The following is an 18,267-nucleotide window of genomic DNA, read 5'->3' on the forward strand; positions in this document are numbered from 1 at the left end:
CCCACGGAGGGTGAGAGGGGAATTTTTTTTTTTATATATATATAAATCAGCTAAATCACAAAATAAACAACAAAATGATGGCAGTGCTATAAGACTGCCATCATTGTTGAGATTGATTTTGTGCTATTTGGAAAATGGGTAAATATTCCCAAATTAATGACTTAATTTTCTCCTCAGTTTGTAAGCTTGCTGGGAACATTTCAAGTCATTGTAACGATGGGTTTACAGCCCCTCCTGCACTGCATACAGTCAGCATGATGTCAGTGTAAAAGCCCAGGAGCAAAAAGTTTACCAGCGGACGACTGAATGAGCCGCGTTACTCATCTTTCAGTGACTGTAAGATGTTGCTGCACTCTGGCTTTATCTTGAGCAAATACTGTGGCACAAACTTGCTGGAAATGTGTTCCCCGACATCATAAACAACATTAAGTCTGCTTGACATTTAAATGCTGCATGTATCCAGTGACTGTGTGGGATGAACACCATGAAGAGAATTCAAGATCCTCTTACGGTAGGGCAGGATTAAGGCTTGTGCATCAATTCTGGACCCCCTTCCCCTCCCAAACCCGACCTGGAAGCCTCACCGTTATTCTCGGCGTACATCCTGATCACAGGCATCGCCTCAAAGAGGACTTTGGGCTTGGAGTCGACAAGTTTGCAGCCACGGCGGTCCCAGCCGGCCCCCTCCAGGTAGAGGCCGTAAACATACACTCCCTCCGCCGGCGGCTGGGTGATGTCATCCTTCATCCACTTGGTTACTTCGTTGCACAGCGCCATGCGGTCCAGGGCCCAGCCTTTGTTGGCGCGAGTGATCTCCTGGGAGCGCGCGAAGAAACAAATCTGCCGGTTAAGGTCATAATGTTCCAGCTACAGCACTGATTCAAATCAGATGGAAGGACAGCAGTAAAGCTTTGAAAGTAGGATATAAAAATAGAGCATGTTGGAATCACTGTAATCTTGGAAGAAATGAAAAAAAAAAAGACAAGAAAAATATTTTTGCGACTTTCACCACGTATTGTACACAAACTGATCAGCCTTTTCATATAGTTTGTGTTTTTTCAGAGCTCCAATTGATCAACTAGAAGCCAGAAAAGGTGGCTGTTTTCAAGAGTTCACATTAGTTCTACAAATCTGCTCCCAGTAAAAATGCAGACAGCTCCATCATCAATAACTCCCGTCTCTGAAGAGCTGGGGATTTTCTTTGGCGCAGAAGGAAAAATAAACCAAAAGTCAGACACAGAAACCTGACACAAATACGAAATGACTCCAACTTCCTCCCACTGCAACCCGTAAAGAGCAAAAATAAATTGATGTCGGCTCTCGAAGCACAACTGAAAGTTCTGAGTTTTAGTTCATAAACGTGCAGGTGAAACTTGACATAATAGAAATCATTTGATTTTGTCAGCTGAATGTCTCTGTGTTCAACATACAATCAACAAAGGTTGAAGCTTTTCCATATAACTGCTAATTGTTGCTTATTCTGGCCAGAACTCCCAGATATATTAGCATTCAGACTATCCTATGCAGTGAAATGTGTAGTTGTTCTTTTAAGGGAATCGATAAACTCCATGTATCCAACTTGAATCAGGTTTTGAGCTGGATAATGATGTACGTAGCACGTTGCATCCTCTAAAGTCAATCTGATTTCAAAAATACTTTTTGACCCTAAAGAGAAATTAAATGTAACCCAAGGTTCTTCAAAGAGTTGTAGTTGATGGCATGGACTATAGGCAGGAAGGAGCTCTTGCAGCAGTCTGTATTACAGCAAAGTACACGAGGCCTCTGACTGAAGACAAGAGGCAGTCCATAATTGTCTTAATACATAATCCAAATGAACTCTGTCTCTCATCTGTCGAAAAGAATCAAATGTTCAATTGGCCCTTGCTCTGCCTTTGGTGCTCAGGTTTAATTATTGAGCACGATATTCAGCAAGGCAACTGACACTGTTAGGTCATCATTAGCTCTGATTATAGCACACATTAGCATGTATTTATAGTAAGCAAGAGAAAATGAATGATTAGATCTTTTCATATTTTAGAGCTGCATTTTAAAAAACAAAAACAAAACAAAAAAAAACATAAGTTCACAGTCCATATATCTCAAGTTTGCTGTAAGGGAGTTCAAGGTCTTTTGATGTAAGAGCCCTGTCACCTTTAGTTTTCAGCCCTGTACGTGGCACACCCAGCAGGCTTTGGTCACAGGACCTCAGGGAACTGCTGGAGATGAGTGAACTTACGAGTTGTATCAGTTTCCGTCAGCATGTCATTTGTCACACAGGGAAGAGCTGTTTTTGTTAAAAGAGCTCCATGGAAACCTGAAATAAATTGATCAGGAATGCTGTTTTCTTCCAGAGCAGCCGTTGGTAAACTCAGCCACCTTCTCTAAAAATCATGGCGATAAATAACAGGATTTACAAATGCAAAGAAGAGTTTGCAGTCTCACTTTTTTTTTATGTATCTACGATTAAATTTAGTAATTGTAAATTACTAAATGTAATGTAGCAGAAATCCAAAATAAGATTTTAGTAAATCTCAATTTGTATTCCTACATTTTTCGCAAGAAAAAGTTATTTTATGTCTGAGACTTGAAACTGTTACAATAACAAACTAAGAACAGGAAAAGAAGCTTAGTCAAAAACCAATGTCTAATATGTCTGTTCTCTCAGAAACATACTAAAATCAACTGCAGATTAGACTAAAATCATTTTATTTTTGAAAGATAAAACATTTTTGCTGCCAGGAGTAATGGTCTCATTCTGTATTTTTCATTGGTCTGTATTTAGTCTTTTTTGTTGTTTTTTCATGCTGTGCTGAAATACAATTTCTAATCTGAATCTTGCATGAAGAATTGTAAAACTGATGAGCCATATTGGGAAAAAAAAAAAAAAAAAAAAAAAGACACTAATCCCATAACAACAGGAGGCAGGAGTTTTAATGCGGTTCAAGTAGAGTTAACCATTGAAATTATTTCTCTGCTGCATTCATTTGCCACACATTAAGACAAATTGGAGTTCATACTTGCTTATCAGTGTTTGTGTGTGTGTAGCTGCGCATATGTTTACTCGTGTGTGTCATTGCGAACGTGTGCCCGCCTCTCCCTCTGTGCGCCATCTGGTCTCCTCCCCGGCAGAGGGTAAATAGGTGGTTCTGCCTGGTGCCATGTGTACCTGTCTCATCGCTGTCAGGAAGCCCTGCGGGTTGAAGAAGCCCGTCATCCAGAAGCATTTGGGCCGGCCCTCAAAGATCCAAGCCTGAAACTGGCGGTTCCGCTCAAGCAGCTCCGTGAACCAGAACCCCAGGGTGCTGGAGGCCCATGAAGCCTGCAAGGAAAACAAACACGGGCAACAACATAATCAACATATTCCGGTGATGTATTGAAAACCTAAACCGGGTGGATTAGGTGAGCAGGAACTGAAGCTTAAAATACTCTATTTTCAAAGCATCATTGACTAATAGAATGAGCATAAGTTGAATTCAACTTAATCATTTGTAAATACATACAGGTCAAACCTGTGTCGATTCTCTGAGTGTTTAGTTCTTCTTTTGCTTTATTTACATTCATTATAGAAGTTAATGTGTAAGTAAGTTAAAGAAAACACAAACAAGGAAGTGGTTTAATCATGAGTTGGAAGCAGAAAGAGTAGGACTGATGAGATGAACTGGTTTGTTGCTGAATGTGCTATGCAAATAAACCTGACTTGCTGCTCTTTTTATACAGTACCCAATGTTTTCAGAAAATATGGTCATAATGTTTTTAGAGTGAGAGAAGCTACACGTTTTTCTAAAACAAAACATGAATAAATCCCAATAGATGTTTGTTGTTCTTTAAACTAAGTCATTGTAAAACCAACTTCGAATGAAAAAATGACTTGAGTTATAACAGGAAGTTACTGCCACATATGGATGACGACGTTGCATCTGTTACTCCACCTTATGGCGGCTTTTCATATTGAGCATTTCATTTGTTACCTCATCGTTCTGCGATATTTTAATCCATTTTCTTTCACATTCAGTTTGGTTGTGACAGTGAAAACACATACAGAAAAGAAACATAAAATCCTTGTGGGGGGAGGGGGGTAGCAGACCTTCATCCAGCGTGCAGGAATGCGAGCGTCATACATGCAGTCCAGGGCATCCCGCAGGTTCTCGCTCATGATGATGGTGCCGTCGATGGCCAGCTTGAGGTCCACCAGAGTGTGCCGGACCAGAGCTATGACCCGCTGCATTCGATCGATCTCCTGGCGGAGGAAGATGTTCATGGGCTGAAAGGGACCCATTTTCTGAAGATGCTCCCTCACCTGATTTAAATTGAGAGTCAAAGACAAAACAAGAAGAATGACAAAAAAGTTCACACGTAACCTTAGCTTAAAATCCATGACAAGCCTTTAAGATTCGATCTTTACAGATGCGCTACAGATTATTAATTGTAGTTCAGATGCGTAAAGTTGGTAGATATGTCATGAAAATAACTTGCGACTGTAAATGCAGAGAAAGGTGGATCTCCTAAACAACTGATTCAGAAGGGCTGGATATAAATACACACTATACTTTTCAGACTTTTACTTGTTAATGTTAAAACCCATACAATTTTCCTTCCACTTCAAAGTTCAGTCTTGCATAAAATCCAATAAAATGTATTGAACTTTTGGTTGTAATGAGATACCATTAGGCGTTTTCAAGGCGTATGAAAGCTTTTGCAAGTGACTGCATCTAATGGATATAAGATCCAAGGTTCTTGGGAAGATATAACGTTTATCTGGGAAGCAGGAAAACAAAATAATTTTTGGCAATTTGTGATTTCCATTAAAATCTGCTCTCACAGATAGACATTTCTCTTAACACTTCTGCATCTCTCTGAACTTTACACGTTTATCTCCTTCAATTAAAAAAAAACAAAAAAAAACATATTTCTTCAGCTTGTCAACACCAGACTGGCTCAGTATTTTATTTTGTCCTTCTTGTGTACCTCTTCCCCGTGTAAGCAAGATCCTGAGAGTGCGAGAGACACGACGTGTTGGTAAGCGACAGCGAAGCTTTGCACCTCGCTTCGGAGTCATAATCTCTCCTCACCTTTTCATGACAGAAAAGGAGAGGAACCTCAAAATAAAGCTGGGATCCAGCCGCATTCACACTATCCCTCCCCTGCCCCTGCCTGGCACCACGAGAGACACTCAGCCCGGCTTGCGTGGTGAGAGGAACTGTGAACAACCATGCCTAACCTCAATCATTTGCCTGGGGCCGTTTCGCAGAGCACACAAACATACTTCAAAAGGTACATAGTCGGGAGGCAGTTTCTCCAGCATGTCGTCAGCCAGTCTGGACACGGCCGCCTCTCTGGTCTCCCCTCCTCCCGATGAGCTGTCTTTTGGCTGAATGCTGAGGATGGCGTCCAGCACATCCTTCGCCTGTTTGCTCTGAAAGGTTATGTCTGCGTTCGGGTGGAGCCCAAACACCTGAGGCGTGTCGTAGGCTGGAAGACCCTGAAATACAGGAATGGGATTTGATTAAGTAACTAAATTCCCTTAAGTTTTTTTTTTTTTGTTTTTTTCCTTCAAGATTTAATAGATAGCATTCGAGTATCCTATCGAGTGAGGAACCCAGAGTCAGTGTCTCTGCCGATACATACTGCACCTGTCGACGCAGAACAATTTCACTATTTTGTTACGTTTTCTTTTTTTTTCTTTTTTTTTTGGGGGGGTGGATTTCTCCTCCCCATCTTTTTATCCCGAGGTTCACACACACACAACAAGCTGCAGACACTGAGCATGATCTCAGCTTCACATAGTGTCACAAGCTGCTTTCTGTCCCCCTCCGGTGAGGATTCAGACAGTAAAACACATGGGTCAGTCACGCTATCCCTCCTGCAAAATGGTGAGTGTCTCTGACCATCTTGGGAGAAATGCTGTTGAAGTGACAGGATCTCTCCCCCCAGCTTCCTACAAACAGTCAAATGTGTTCAGTTGGCGCCTAACCAATCTGCGGCTCTGTGGTTATACAAAAAAAAAACAAAAAAAACATGCATTCTACAGGCTGGCACTCTGCGACTCCTGTCGTTCTTCTACCCGGAAATTAGTCTCAGATTAACCAAGATCCTACAAACTTTGTTGCATCTTAACTGCCTTTTTGTTTTCCTGTTCCACTGCTTTCCTTATTATAATACGTGACAGTACGATGCTTTTCTTCACCGACCTGGAGGGATGTACTGACTCTGTTCTGTCTGACAGGAGCAATCAATACCAATTTTCCAGCTGGCCTCATACGACAAATAACTTAATGATTTAAAGAGGTGTCCTCGCTGATTCAGCTTTCATTCAGACACCTAAAATAAATCTCGGGGAAAACCAGGGGCTGACCTGCAAGCTTTGTCTAACGGTGCAACAACTGATTTACGTACAATTCCAGGCATTTAAATCAGGGTAAAATGTAGAAATTACAATGCAAATGGTAATTCCCTTCTGTTTGCCTCTTGAATTTAGTGGTAATGCTCTTATGCCAGAAAAGTTGGAATTAAGTTTGGGTGTTTAGATGTCATATCTATATGGTTTCTCCACGGTTGTGTTTATGAGTGTATGAGAGAGAACACAGTAGAGCATTTCAGAGCCTTTCATTCTTCAGCATCTATGACAATGAAGCTAGGTTGAATAAAATAAGCTTTAAAGCTGCTCTGTGACACACAAAGACATGCATTGTGTCAAATGTGCATAAAATTACACAGTTATTTAATGTGACATAATCCACTTGAGTGGTTATATCAGAAAAGGGAGAAGAACACAATCGTCCACAATGTGGCTGCTATCGCAGACGGAAAATGACATTTATTAGAAATGTTTTTAGTCTCACACCACCATCTTCTGCATTTTTTTTTTTTCAACATTACCTGGATGTAACTGAGATACTGGTCAACATTGGAGCATTTTGGGATGTTGTATCCCTTGTAGAAGTTAAAGGTGGGTCTGAACATTTCCTCACTGAACCAAACCCTGGCAAAGGTGTTTAGGAGGCGCTTGTCGAAGTCGTCAGTCACTCGGCCGCCGTATTGGATCTCGCCGATCATGTACTGTACTGTGCTCCATGATACGCCCTGAGAAGATGTAACATACATTTCAAAGTAAAACTGAGAAACAAATGTAATAAAGTCAGTTTTGGCGACTCTATCAGTGTCCCGCATCTTGGTATCATTTGCCAAGATCGGCCTTATGAAGGTTTTTCCAAGACAGTCAGAAGTAGGTGTAGTTCTAGTTTCTGGGTAAATCACTGTGAAGCTTTAACCTTTGTCGATTTGGGTTAAACTCCCATTTTTACTTGCATGGATGTTGGGGAGTTCTTTCAGTGTGAAGCTCGGGAGTAATCTTTCTGCAAATTATGGTTTCAGATAAATAAATAGCTAACTTCAAGAAAATCCCGCTAGAAAAGCTGACCTGTATTTCAGGTTAATTTAGATTTACTATACCTGATGGGAGGTGTGGGCTTGAGGAAAAAAAAAATGCTAAAATTGAATCGAAGGGTTTCAGTTCAAATGGATACATTTCCACACCTTTAAGCTGGAGCTTTGTTTGAGTTGTTTACACGTTGTTTCCTTACAGATTTAGATTTTTTTAAGCATGCAGCATAGATCACGGTACAAAGTGGAAACGTGTTTGAAGTAATTTATCATAATATTGTTTTGAGTCACTAAAACAACATTAAACACGGAAGACGACTTTTGATATCTGCTGCAGAATGAAATATGTGAAGGTTAAGATAAAGTGTAGTGTAATGTGCCTTTTTGCAATTCAAATGAAGCATTTCCTTTGACTATTCATGCAATTAGAAGCTTCCACTTCCTAAGTACGAGCACTTCTCAGCTAAGAAACACTAATCACAAAAATGCATCTTTTGATCAGAGGCTTTGCGGTTTAGTTTCTATATCTGCTGGTCATGTGTGCAAATCCTCATGTGCAGCATAATCTCCACTGACCTTTTTGATGTCCACGTCATCCAGGTGGTTTTGAACAAACTGGACAGTGGCGTTAAAGTCAGCTTGGTTAAACTCGTAGGGGATGTTCCATCCTAGAGGGCCAAACTTCCTCCGCTCTTGAACGGTACTGTGGAGAAACGCCACAGCGTACAGCATTGGCTTCCACTGCACCATGTTGCTGACATCCAAAAGGTCCTGGTTTATTCCTGTTAAGGGACACAGGGATCAATTCGTCAACACCCAGTTCCAAAATATGCTGGGAGTCAAATATAGATACACATATTTTTCAACTGAACAAAAAAAAAGGTTGATATTCAGAGAAACAAATAACAGTGAAGCAACTTTAAATGCAAATTCTCATTTCATACAGCTATTATTTTGGGATCAAAATATGTGTCAAATGCACTTTTGTGAATTTACAAATGAAACAGACTTGGTCTCTTGCAGGATGTATGAGCTAAAGACAAGCACACATAGATCCTTAGTTGCCCTTCATCCTTTTCAATATGAACTAGGAACAGGCAGCTCTCTTGTGCATATTAAGTATTCGTTTTACCCTTCTAGGTTTTGAATAAAAACACAAAGTTCAGTTCGCGTAAGGTCTCATAAACCTTCCCCCCAATGCTTGTGGCACCGGGGTGTAAAGTCTCTGAATTAAGCAACAAGCACATGTTTGTTGTGAATTTCCATCTCTTCATCTGCTGTCCTTCCCCCAGGACACAGTAAGAGTCTGGATCTCTCTATATGCATGCATCCACCCACTACTCAGATCTTTATAAAGAATAATAAGACACTTTTGAGTTTCAATCATCTCATACCCCTATTGGCAGTTTTTCTATTTGAAAATACATATATTTTTGATTGCCTGTGTTTGCAAGTACAAGGCTTTGTGTAGCTTGATTCCATAAAGTTTGTCCTCTAATTTCCCCAAATCAATTTAAATGACTTTTTTACTGCAAGTTAAACTACACTGAAGCCCACCTCCATAGGTCCTCTTAAGCCCCGCCTTCAGGCCCTGCGGTGGTTCGTTGGTGAACTTGACAGACATCTGAAGGAGAGTGATGGGGAAGTGCTTGTGAGCCTCTGTGGTCATCCAAAGGCGAAAGCTGTCGTTGACAAAGTCTGTTTCCGTCACCGTGTCCATTAGTTCATCCATGAAGTCTAGACCCAGATGACAGTTCTGGAGCAAGGCCCACCCGCCCTGTGAAACAATCGCAACAACCGGTGGCCATCAAACACCGTGACGGGTCGGGGATAAAATTTCAAGAAGTCAGCGTTCAATCCATTTTTGCCCATTTTTAAACTATAACTGTAGTGTTCATAGTGAGTTTACAGTTTTGAAGGGAGTGGATACACAGGGGAATAGATGGATGCAACTTTAACAGAATGGAACAGGTAATAAGATCTAAAATACTGATATTTCTCCTCGCTGTCGTCTTTTCCACATCTATCTGGACTTGTAAATTGCTTAACTGAAAAAAACAGTAAAAAAGGAGCCCCGTCAGAGCCCCGACTCACATTAGCCATGGTCTGCTGCAGGAGCTTCCGAGCATGGACCTCTTGTCCTTGTCCCATAGACACGTATCTGGTCTCAATCTTGAGCTTCTTCCCCAGTGCGGTGATGGAGTCAGTAGGGTCTGATCCCATTGAAAGGAAGCAGATAAGCGGTGTGCGTGGATCTGATTCCTCCCACATCTTCTCCAGGTCAAGAATCACCCCTTCGGTGTACTTCTCCCCCATTGCATTAGTTATGTATTTACGAGCCTAAGAAAGAGGAGGAGGAATCAAATGGTGAAAAGTTGATGTTTATTTACTGGTTAGAAATGCAAAAAATGCAAAAGGTTGTTGAACTCCTACAAAAAGTAAAAGGAAATATATTTTCTATCCAGGGTTAATATTAGGGAAAATATGTGGAGGGTTTTTGGTTTAATTTTTTGCAGAACTTCTTTCTTTTTTAGTCAACAGTTTATAAAAAAAAAAAAAACACAAAAAAAAACAAACTACTGAATAGACTATTTTTTTCTGAAAAACTATTTTACTCAATAACCTGGTGTATGAATGGTGGTGGATATGGGTGGGACTCATACCGAATAGTAACTTCCAGTCTCTTCATCACTTTCTCTGGCATCTTATTTATTTCATACTGTAATTATTAATAGGCTGATTTTACGCCCAGTTTTCGACTTAACTCTATATAATTTTTCTAAGAATACAAAAATGTGTTTTCCTTACCTGTGCAATGGTCCTGTCGGGACACCAGCACCGTATCAGGAGCAGCCGCCTAAAGCAGTCGAGAGACTGATCATAGGAGTTGGGAACCACCTCCTCCTCTGGGGCTTCCTTATCAAACCACGACTTCCACTGCTTCTCGTTACGACTTATCTGGAAGAAATGTAGACATCGGGCTATTGCACTGAGGTACATCGTACACTGAGTATAAGACACTGAATCCTGAATGGCCTGTACTTGCACAGAGATTCATCAAATCCAGGGGACACCAAAGCGCTTTACGCTACATTCAGTCACACAGTCACAAGCTGGTGGTGGTAAGCTACTGCGCCGTAGCCACAGCTGCCCTGGAGCAGGCTGCCTGAAGCAAGCTCATGTCAGCAATCAGAAGTCTCAGAGATAAATTAATTAATGAACCTGAGAGGAAGGGAGCTTTAAGTTTACTCTGTTTTTGTTAGATGTGAATATGTTGTTACTTTGGTAAGGTAACGTGCAAAAATAATGCTGCACATAATCATCATAATCTTTTTCTTTAACTGTTCATTTACATATGAGAACGTTGGAAATAGAAAACACTTTTTTGTATTTTTGAAACAACAAAAATATGCTTTATCTGCTGTTTGTTCATGCGATGAGCATATTTTCAAGTAATATTAGCTTTCTTCATTAATTATTTACAAGACTGAGAAGCTTACGTACGCATGAGGACAGTGTGCCCTTCCCACAGCTGAAACTCTAAACTTCTGGGGTTTTTTTTCCATGTCCTCCTTGAAAAACTGATTTGAATAAACTAAAAAAGTTAAACACCACCTCTCCCTATTAACAGGCATGCAGAATAAAATGCTCATGTGAATTACTTGCAAACACACAGTCAGCCAAACACACATCACGCCCGCGTGTACGTGTACATCTGCCCAGCCAAAAAGTAATTGATTGAAAATGTAACCAAACTAAGCTCATTTCACACAACGTTGGTTTTTCCCACCATGGGAGCCACCAGGCTGTCAGTTACACTCAAGGGTTTGTGCATTTGGGTGTGAGTGACAGTCAATCATGAGTCTCTGAGAGCCCATGTGTAAAAGAAAGGATGAAAGTGAGCCATGATGAGGCTGATATTGACATGCTCAGTAGAGCAAAGAGCAGCTGTGAAAAATATTTAATAAGCACCCAGAGACCACAAACGCATCAGAGTGTGTGTGTGTGTGTGTGTGTGTGTGTGTGTGTGTGTGTGTGTGTGTGTGTGTGTGTGTGTGTGTGTGTGCGTGTGTGTGTGTGTGTGTGTGTGTGTGTTGAACAGATGAAACTTCCTTGCTGAGGGAGACTTGGTAGATAAAAGTACTTGGGTAAATCTTTCTCAGCTAAAGACGCATGCCTAAACTGATTGAGATGTGTAATATGTGAACCTGATCCAGTATGTCGGAGAACTGCCAGAGTTTGCTGAGCTCCACGAGGTTGAGCCAAGTCATGTCCAGGATCCACTTGGCTGGTTTCTGAGGGCAGGCTTTTAGGTCCAGAGATGCGCCGCCTGTGCGATGCAAAAAACGCACAAACTTACGTGTCCGCATCAACGCGGACACATGTGTGCTTTCAGGATAACGTTGGGTTTTGTCTAACCAACATTTTACAAAGCAAAAATGCATATAATATACCTTGTTTTGTTCTTTTACGTTTCAATTAATGCACACATAATTACAAAAAATGTCAAGAGTACTTTGGTCAGCATGTCACAGTTGACAGATGGTGTAGCTGCATGCATGTAGCAGAGAGTCTGTTCTGAATCTGCTGGTAACGCTACGGACTTTTACTCCTGCGGTGAAAAGTGCTGCGTGTAAGAGATTCGGTTAGCTGCTGCAAGTACTTATATCTTAATACTAGAAAACTTCTCTAAAACGTGAGAAAATGACATTATGCTCCTTTTCTATGTATTTTTTTTGCTGTTTTTAACATTTGAATTTAACTACATAACTATTTGAACACCTTTTCACATATCTTATGAAATAGATAAACACAAAGTACTGCAGAATTGTTTAGTGGAAGAAAGTGTTTAGTGTTTCAAAACTTTAAATACATTTTAAAAATAAAAATAAAACCAGGAAGCCCCCTTTCCTTAATAAAATCCACTGCAACTAAATTCCACATTAACTGAACTCATTACTAAACAACATAAAAATACATCTGGTTAGTAAAGACTTCTGAGGTTTGTTTGAAAACTTTAGTGAACAAACACATTAGTGATCTTCATGAATATCAGGAAACTCACAGGTCAGAGGTCAAGTTAAGGAGAACCTCTACATAGAATGACAGTGATGCTGGATGAAAAGTTATCGTACCTTTAATGAGTGTGTGGAACTCCTCATGTTTGATTTTGTTGCTTTGCATGTCGATCTTCAAAGTCAACAGCAAAGTAAAAAGGAACTTATGCTCTTCGTACAGGCCCTGTGCTGCGTAGTGGTGCACCTCAAAGGTCATGAACTCTATGATGCTCGCGATCCGTTTGATGGTGATAGGACTTTTCGAGGACCTGTTCCGGTAGAAAATTACAACATAAAAATACATTAAATTAAGCTTGGGGCTTAATTTAAGCCCCAAGCTACAGTGCAGGGCTTAATTGTTTAACTGCTAAAAGGTACAAATTTTTTCTCAAAATTAAATCGGACTTGTAGTCTGTACAAACTTAATGCACAATGCAACCCGTGAGCCTTCATATATCTGAGTAAAATATTCAAGCTCTCAAATCTCTGGCCAATGGGTTAACCTTATTTCTCTTTGGGAATATTATGGGCTTTTTTATTGTATTGAAATGAAACAAATTGCAAATTTAGTACCAAGTATAAACAATTTGAATATGACAAATGTGATTGTTATTTCTGATGAGAACTCCACATCATAAACAATTGTGAAGTGGCTACAATAGGTGACTTAATATTCTAAACAATCTGGCCTAAAAGGTTTTATTGACAGTGTTACTAAAAAATATATGCTCCTTTGTACTGTTGCTATATTATACAGCAACAGTGTATGTCATAAGTGTCAATATTTCTCACCTAGCAAGAGAAAGGTCAAAAAGTCCAAGGAACTGCCTCAAAGATGTCTGGTACATGATATTTACCATACTCATCTCAGTAATAAGGAAATACAGGATGCTGCCCCTAGTGGCCACTAAAATCACACAGAAAGCAGACAAGAGAACAAAATATCAGAAAGAAAGGAAACGACATACAACATCTGTAATTATCTACTGTCTGACCAATAAATGCTCAATAAATAATTGAAACATGCGCTTTACTTGATTTTCTTTATGCTGTTTGTTCACTGATGTTTTCAAAGAAAACTCTTCAAGAACAGCTGTATTTATACTGAGATTATATTACACACAACATGGACTTCTGTTAGTAATTATGTGATTTCTGTTGGTTGCACTGTATTCTATTGAGGGCATGTACACTACATTGGAGTGAAAACAAATGTAAAATAAACTTATCAAATCTTTTTCTGTAAAAACATTAGGTTCTACTTGGTGTTTTTCTTTCTATCTCAGAAATAACAATAAGTCAGATTCAAATTTGTGTTTGTAAAGTAGAAAATGCAAGTGAATACAAAATACTTTTGCACATGATTTGTTAAGAGTCTGAGTCGAAATAAAAAGCTAAAGATATAGATATATGTTATACATTCTTGCCTGTGACTCTAGAAACACACTGCAGCCTGTCAAAAGAAAGAAAGAAAGAAATAGAAGTTCTGTCTCGGAGCCTACCGGGTCGGTATTCCTCCCTAGCAGCATTTATCTGAACTTCAGTCTCAGCAGCAATCTGCAGCTTCTGAGTGACTTCCTCGGCTGTTTGCTTCGTGTTGTTGAGAACGAGAATCAGGCTCTCATCATCCACCAGTGAACCCTAAAAAAAAGAAAAAGAAAAAAAAAAACACGCAAGAAAACAAAGCTTGAAGGTATGCATGTTTCAAGGAATTGACTATTGTGAACACTCCATTTTTTTTGGAACAAAAGATATGGATAGCTGTTTCAGATGTTTTCTAAATGAAAATCTTTTAACCCTATAATGTTATCATAAATCAAAATCTGAATCTGATCAAATAATAATAAACAAACTAAGTGTTCCCACTCTGCTACAGAAGTCACTCTTATTTTTTCAACATTTACATGTAAAGTTTTGAAAAGCGGTCCTCCAACTATCCATGAATTAAAGTTTGAAACATATTTTTACCTGTGTGCTAGTTAGTCTGTACAAGAGGTTGTCCTCAAGTTCCTTCATTTTTCTCTTGTTATAGGTCACATCTTCCAAAAGGTCAGTCCTCTCCTTCTCCATTTCCTGGAGTCAGAAAAAACACAACACACAGGGACATGTAGATATAAAGTATAAACCTGTGACTGTAAATAAAAAAAAAAATAAAAAAAACAGCATAGGGCCACTAAAATCAAAGAGCTTCATGAAGAAGATTAATCTGACCAAATTAAACGTATTTTAGGCTGCAGGGTATTCTAAGTTGACAATTTACCCTTAATGTGGACAAGATCAAAGTAAATCTCATTTTGAATTCATGCTGTTATCTAAGCCAACTTCATGGTAGAGAGATCATTAGTTTTCAAACTTTCACATTCTATTTAAAATGCATCGTTTAACAAGGTAATATCAGTCACAAGTTCTCACCACTGATGTTTGTTTGAAACCCTTACCGCTGCTTCTGAGGGAATAGATTAAAAGACGACTAATTTTGATGGCTGAAGATGAATGCCAATGTTCAGAAATGAGCAGTCCAAAAATAATGACTTGATCATGTGTGCAGTAATGAGTTATAAGTATAACAAAACAGATAATACACATAAAATTCAACCAAAGCATCTGCAGTCATCTGGTTTAAATAAACAGTCACTTATATTCACCCTGAAGTTTTTATTAAACTGTGTTGGATTCTTCAATTTTAAACAGTGAAAATGAATATGGTCAGAAAGACATCTGTTCAGTCTCTATGGTGACCAACTAACCAATAGATGAGGGTTATTCCACAGTTCTTCCATTACACTTTTAGGTTTTAATTTAGATGTGCACCACAGTATCAGAATATGGGTTCACAGTTTTGTTGTCTGGATTGAAGGTGGTTGTCTTCCAGTCTGTCAGTATGATCATCTGGTTTCTAATGCATTGCTATGGCGATGGTCATAAGAAGAAACGCAGCAGTCTCTCACTTGCAACTGTACATGCAGCTTGTGTTTGCCGCTGTGAATAGTTACACTGTTACATGTAAAGTAATAGTTAGACTGTTACTCAAATGCTAACAGGAAAAAGGGATGTAATTGTTTCTTTCAGATCAGCCTAAGCTATCTTTTCAGTAGAATCTTCTGGATTTGCACCAAAAAATTTGCACAAAGCAACATTTTCCATACAGGAGGATTTCCTCAGTCTTTATTTATAGATTCTAATTTGGAACTGTCAAAATAGAGTTTTGACAGTTCCAAGTTACTGTACTCTGTGAGAGAATCACATGCCTTATGGCATTCTCTGTAGTACTGATATTTGGCATTGTCTTGACAAATTTTGGACCCTCTCCCATGAACCAACAATAGAAGATCATTTTCTCTAGTGTCGTCTTCTTAACTTGCAAAAGGTCTCTAGTTTGAAACCAGCCAAAATATATATATTTTCCCCCCCAAGTTATTTTGTAGGTCCTGTAGGTTATTTTGTATTTTGCAGGCTGTTGTAGTTTAACAAGTTTAACTTGTGTGATTTGTCATGTGCCAGCAGGTTTCTATGGCACATTGGTTCGACTTCTGGCCTTTCAATCCAGAGATCTGAGTTCAAGTATGATTATCTTCTGGAGTTGCACCTAGTCTTTTGTCAGGCTTAATTTATCGACTGTTGTCCAATTTGAAAAGAGGCAGAACGAGGTTTGACAGTTTGTTCACCAAGTTACTGTGCTAAAAAAATATTTGGCATTATCTTCAGCAGATTGGAATGGAGTGGCTAGATCTCAACAAATTCTTACAACTTTAAAATATAGAGAAACAAATAATGATGAGTTTCTTATTTAAACTTGGTTTTATGTTAGGGCTAGTTTTTGTTTCCCTAGGCTCTTAATGCTTGTGGGTACATTTACAAAGTAGCCTTATTATCAATGAAAAATTCAAATAATGAAAACAATAATTCTAGCCCTCTGCACCCCCATAAGCTCGGAAGAAAAAAAAGCCGGTTTTTCAATCTGGAATAGCAGCCTCAGCGCTTTCATTATCGTTATATCCATATTTGGCGCATTTTGGAGATAGCATGCTATTCTTCACATCTTCCATGAATCTTTCAATTCATGATCGCCCATTAGGCTTACCGGTGAGAAAATTGCTTCTCTGCAGCAGTGCCAGTCTTTTCAGACGAACAATCAATGAGCCCTTTGCCAGGGTGTATTTACAGTGAGCTTTTATATTGCTCAGTGTGAATGGCTCAAGTTCCTGACACTTTAGATGTGTGCGTCTTTGTTAGTAGATTTTATCCTGATGCATATGGGCGCCGTTGTATCAGTGACTGGGAGTTTCTTTACTCTGTTTTGTAAAGGGTGATGATACACTCATGAGTTATAATGTCACACAATAAGAGAGGTGTTAAAAGCCTGCAAGTATCAATACAAAGCCGCTTCAAATCTGAAGCAGTGACATTTAATTATTTTATATATATAATATTGCTTAAATACGTCATTAAATTATACATACAGGAAAGTAAAATTACCGTCTTTTTGACTGAAGGCATACCTGTTTTTCAGTGAGAATGACACGACCCAGCAGCTGGTCCTCAAGCCCCCTCATGGTAACAGTGAAGTCAATGATGGAGGTGCGAGCGCTGATTTCAGGAGTGTAAGCTGGGTTAGGCAGCTTGGTGGTCATATAAAGTCTGAATCCTTTCATCACATCCACTTCTTTGTCCCCAACTTTCACCTGTGAACATATTACCTTTTAGCACAAAGGCATCATAAACATTAAAACCTATCACTGTTACCACACATGTAACAATGAATGTTGTGCTGGAATGGCCCACTTAAAATTCAGGCCTAAATTTGTTTACTTTTCATCCAGTCCGACTTTGCTTCTGCATTATTCTAGATGTGTAAAGCTTGTGGATATTTACACAAAAAATACTTGTGTAATGTTTGTATGCAGTATTTTTTTTTTTTTTGCCTGAGTAACACAATCCTCTCATTAAACCCTAATTAATAAAAATAACACTTAACTCTTTGGAAAAAAAAAAAAGTCAAGAAAGAGGCCAAATAACTTCCTGAAAATCTTTTATTTGGAGAATGGTGTTAAATGTATTGCACATACTTTTGAGAGCCTCAATAAGCCCTAGGAAGACAGAGATACTCTGAAATAATCCCTGTGTGTATTTGTGCACATAAATATGTGTACGTGCACGGATGCAAGACTGCATTGCCTCTGATCGACACTTAATTACTCATGGCAGTAGATCATCTAATTATCCATCTGTATGTCTGTTCCTGAAGCTGTCAAGCGTAGACACCTTCACTTCCTCCTCAAAGCAGGATATTAATAGAAATAGTCTGAAAGAGACTTCTGGTTGATTGTTGTGTTTGAGGAGCATCCCTGTTGTCAGAGCATGTTTTGTGCTGTATCTGATGGCGAATACCAAGGAAAAATGTTTGCAAGCTGACTGCAGTGATATTTATAACATGACCTTGAGTATGACGTATGATAAAATAGATATACAGTTATGTAAATAAGAAGATTTTACTTGCAGTCAAACTGTGGTCACTATAATTCCCCTCAAAGTAATGACACATTTTACAGATTAATCAAGGCTTTTATGCTTGCAAATAAAATAAAAAAAAAAATATAATAATAATAATTTTAAAAAAATTCAAATAACCTCCAATTTTAAATTAGAAAATATGTGGTTTGAACATTGCATAGCAACTGGAAAGAGGAAGATGTTTCAGTACAAAGCACAAAGACCTAACAGTAAATTCCCAAAAAATTAAGACATCATTTTCAGATTTATTAATAACTAAGATATGTGTGACAGGTTCAGCATAAAAAAAACACTATATATATATATATATATATATACA

At 38.9% G+C, this 18,267-nt stretch overlaps 1 protein-coding gene across 1 annotated transcript in view; it reads right to left on the reverse strand.

Moving 5' to 3' along the window:
• Positions 1-18,267, reverse strand: part of dnah5 (dynein, axonemal, heavy chain 5) — an 89,474-nt gene that overhangs the window by 6,622 nt on the left and 64,585 nt on the right. The window contains exons 73-87 of the mRNA XM_088013652.1: positions 16,937-17,119; positions 14,406-14,510; positions 13,940-14,078; positions 13,230-13,344; positions 12,516-12,706; positions 11,589-11,710; positions 10,189-10,338; positions 9,475-9,720; positions 8,938-9,157; positions 7,957-8,162; positions 6,877-7,080; positions 5,264-5,479; positions 4,085-4,297; positions 3,167-3,319; positions 585-816 (exon numbers count right to left, since the gene is read on the reverse strand). Of these exons, the coding sequence (XP_087869778.1) occupies positions 585-816; positions 3,167-3,319; positions 4,085-4,297; positions 5,264-5,479; positions 6,877-7,080; positions 7,957-8,162; positions 8,938-9,157; positions 9,475-9,720; positions 10,189-10,338; positions 11,589-11,710; positions 12,516-12,706; positions 13,230-13,344; positions 13,940-14,078; positions 14,406-14,510; positions 16,937-17,119 (2,695 nt within the window). The remainder of the gene's footprint in view (positions 1-584; positions 817-3,166; positions 3,320-4,084; positions 4,298-5,263; positions 5,480-6,876; positions 7,081-7,956; positions 8,163-8,937; positions 9,158-9,474; positions 9,721-10,188; positions 10,339-11,588; positions 11,711-12,515; positions 12,707-13,229; positions 13,345-13,939; positions 14,079-14,405; positions 14,511-16,936; positions 17,120-18,267) is intronic.

This window comes from Poecilia mexicana, unplaced genomic scaffold (assembly GCF_051168715.1).
Source record: "Poecilia mexicana isolate PSO_F unplaced genomic scaffold, ASM5116871v1 scaffold_16, whole genome shotgun sequence".
In the NCBI taxonomy this organism is placed as follows: Eukaryota; Metazoa; Chordata; class Actinopteri; order Cyprinodontiformes; family Poeciliidae; genus Poecilia; species Poecilia mexicana.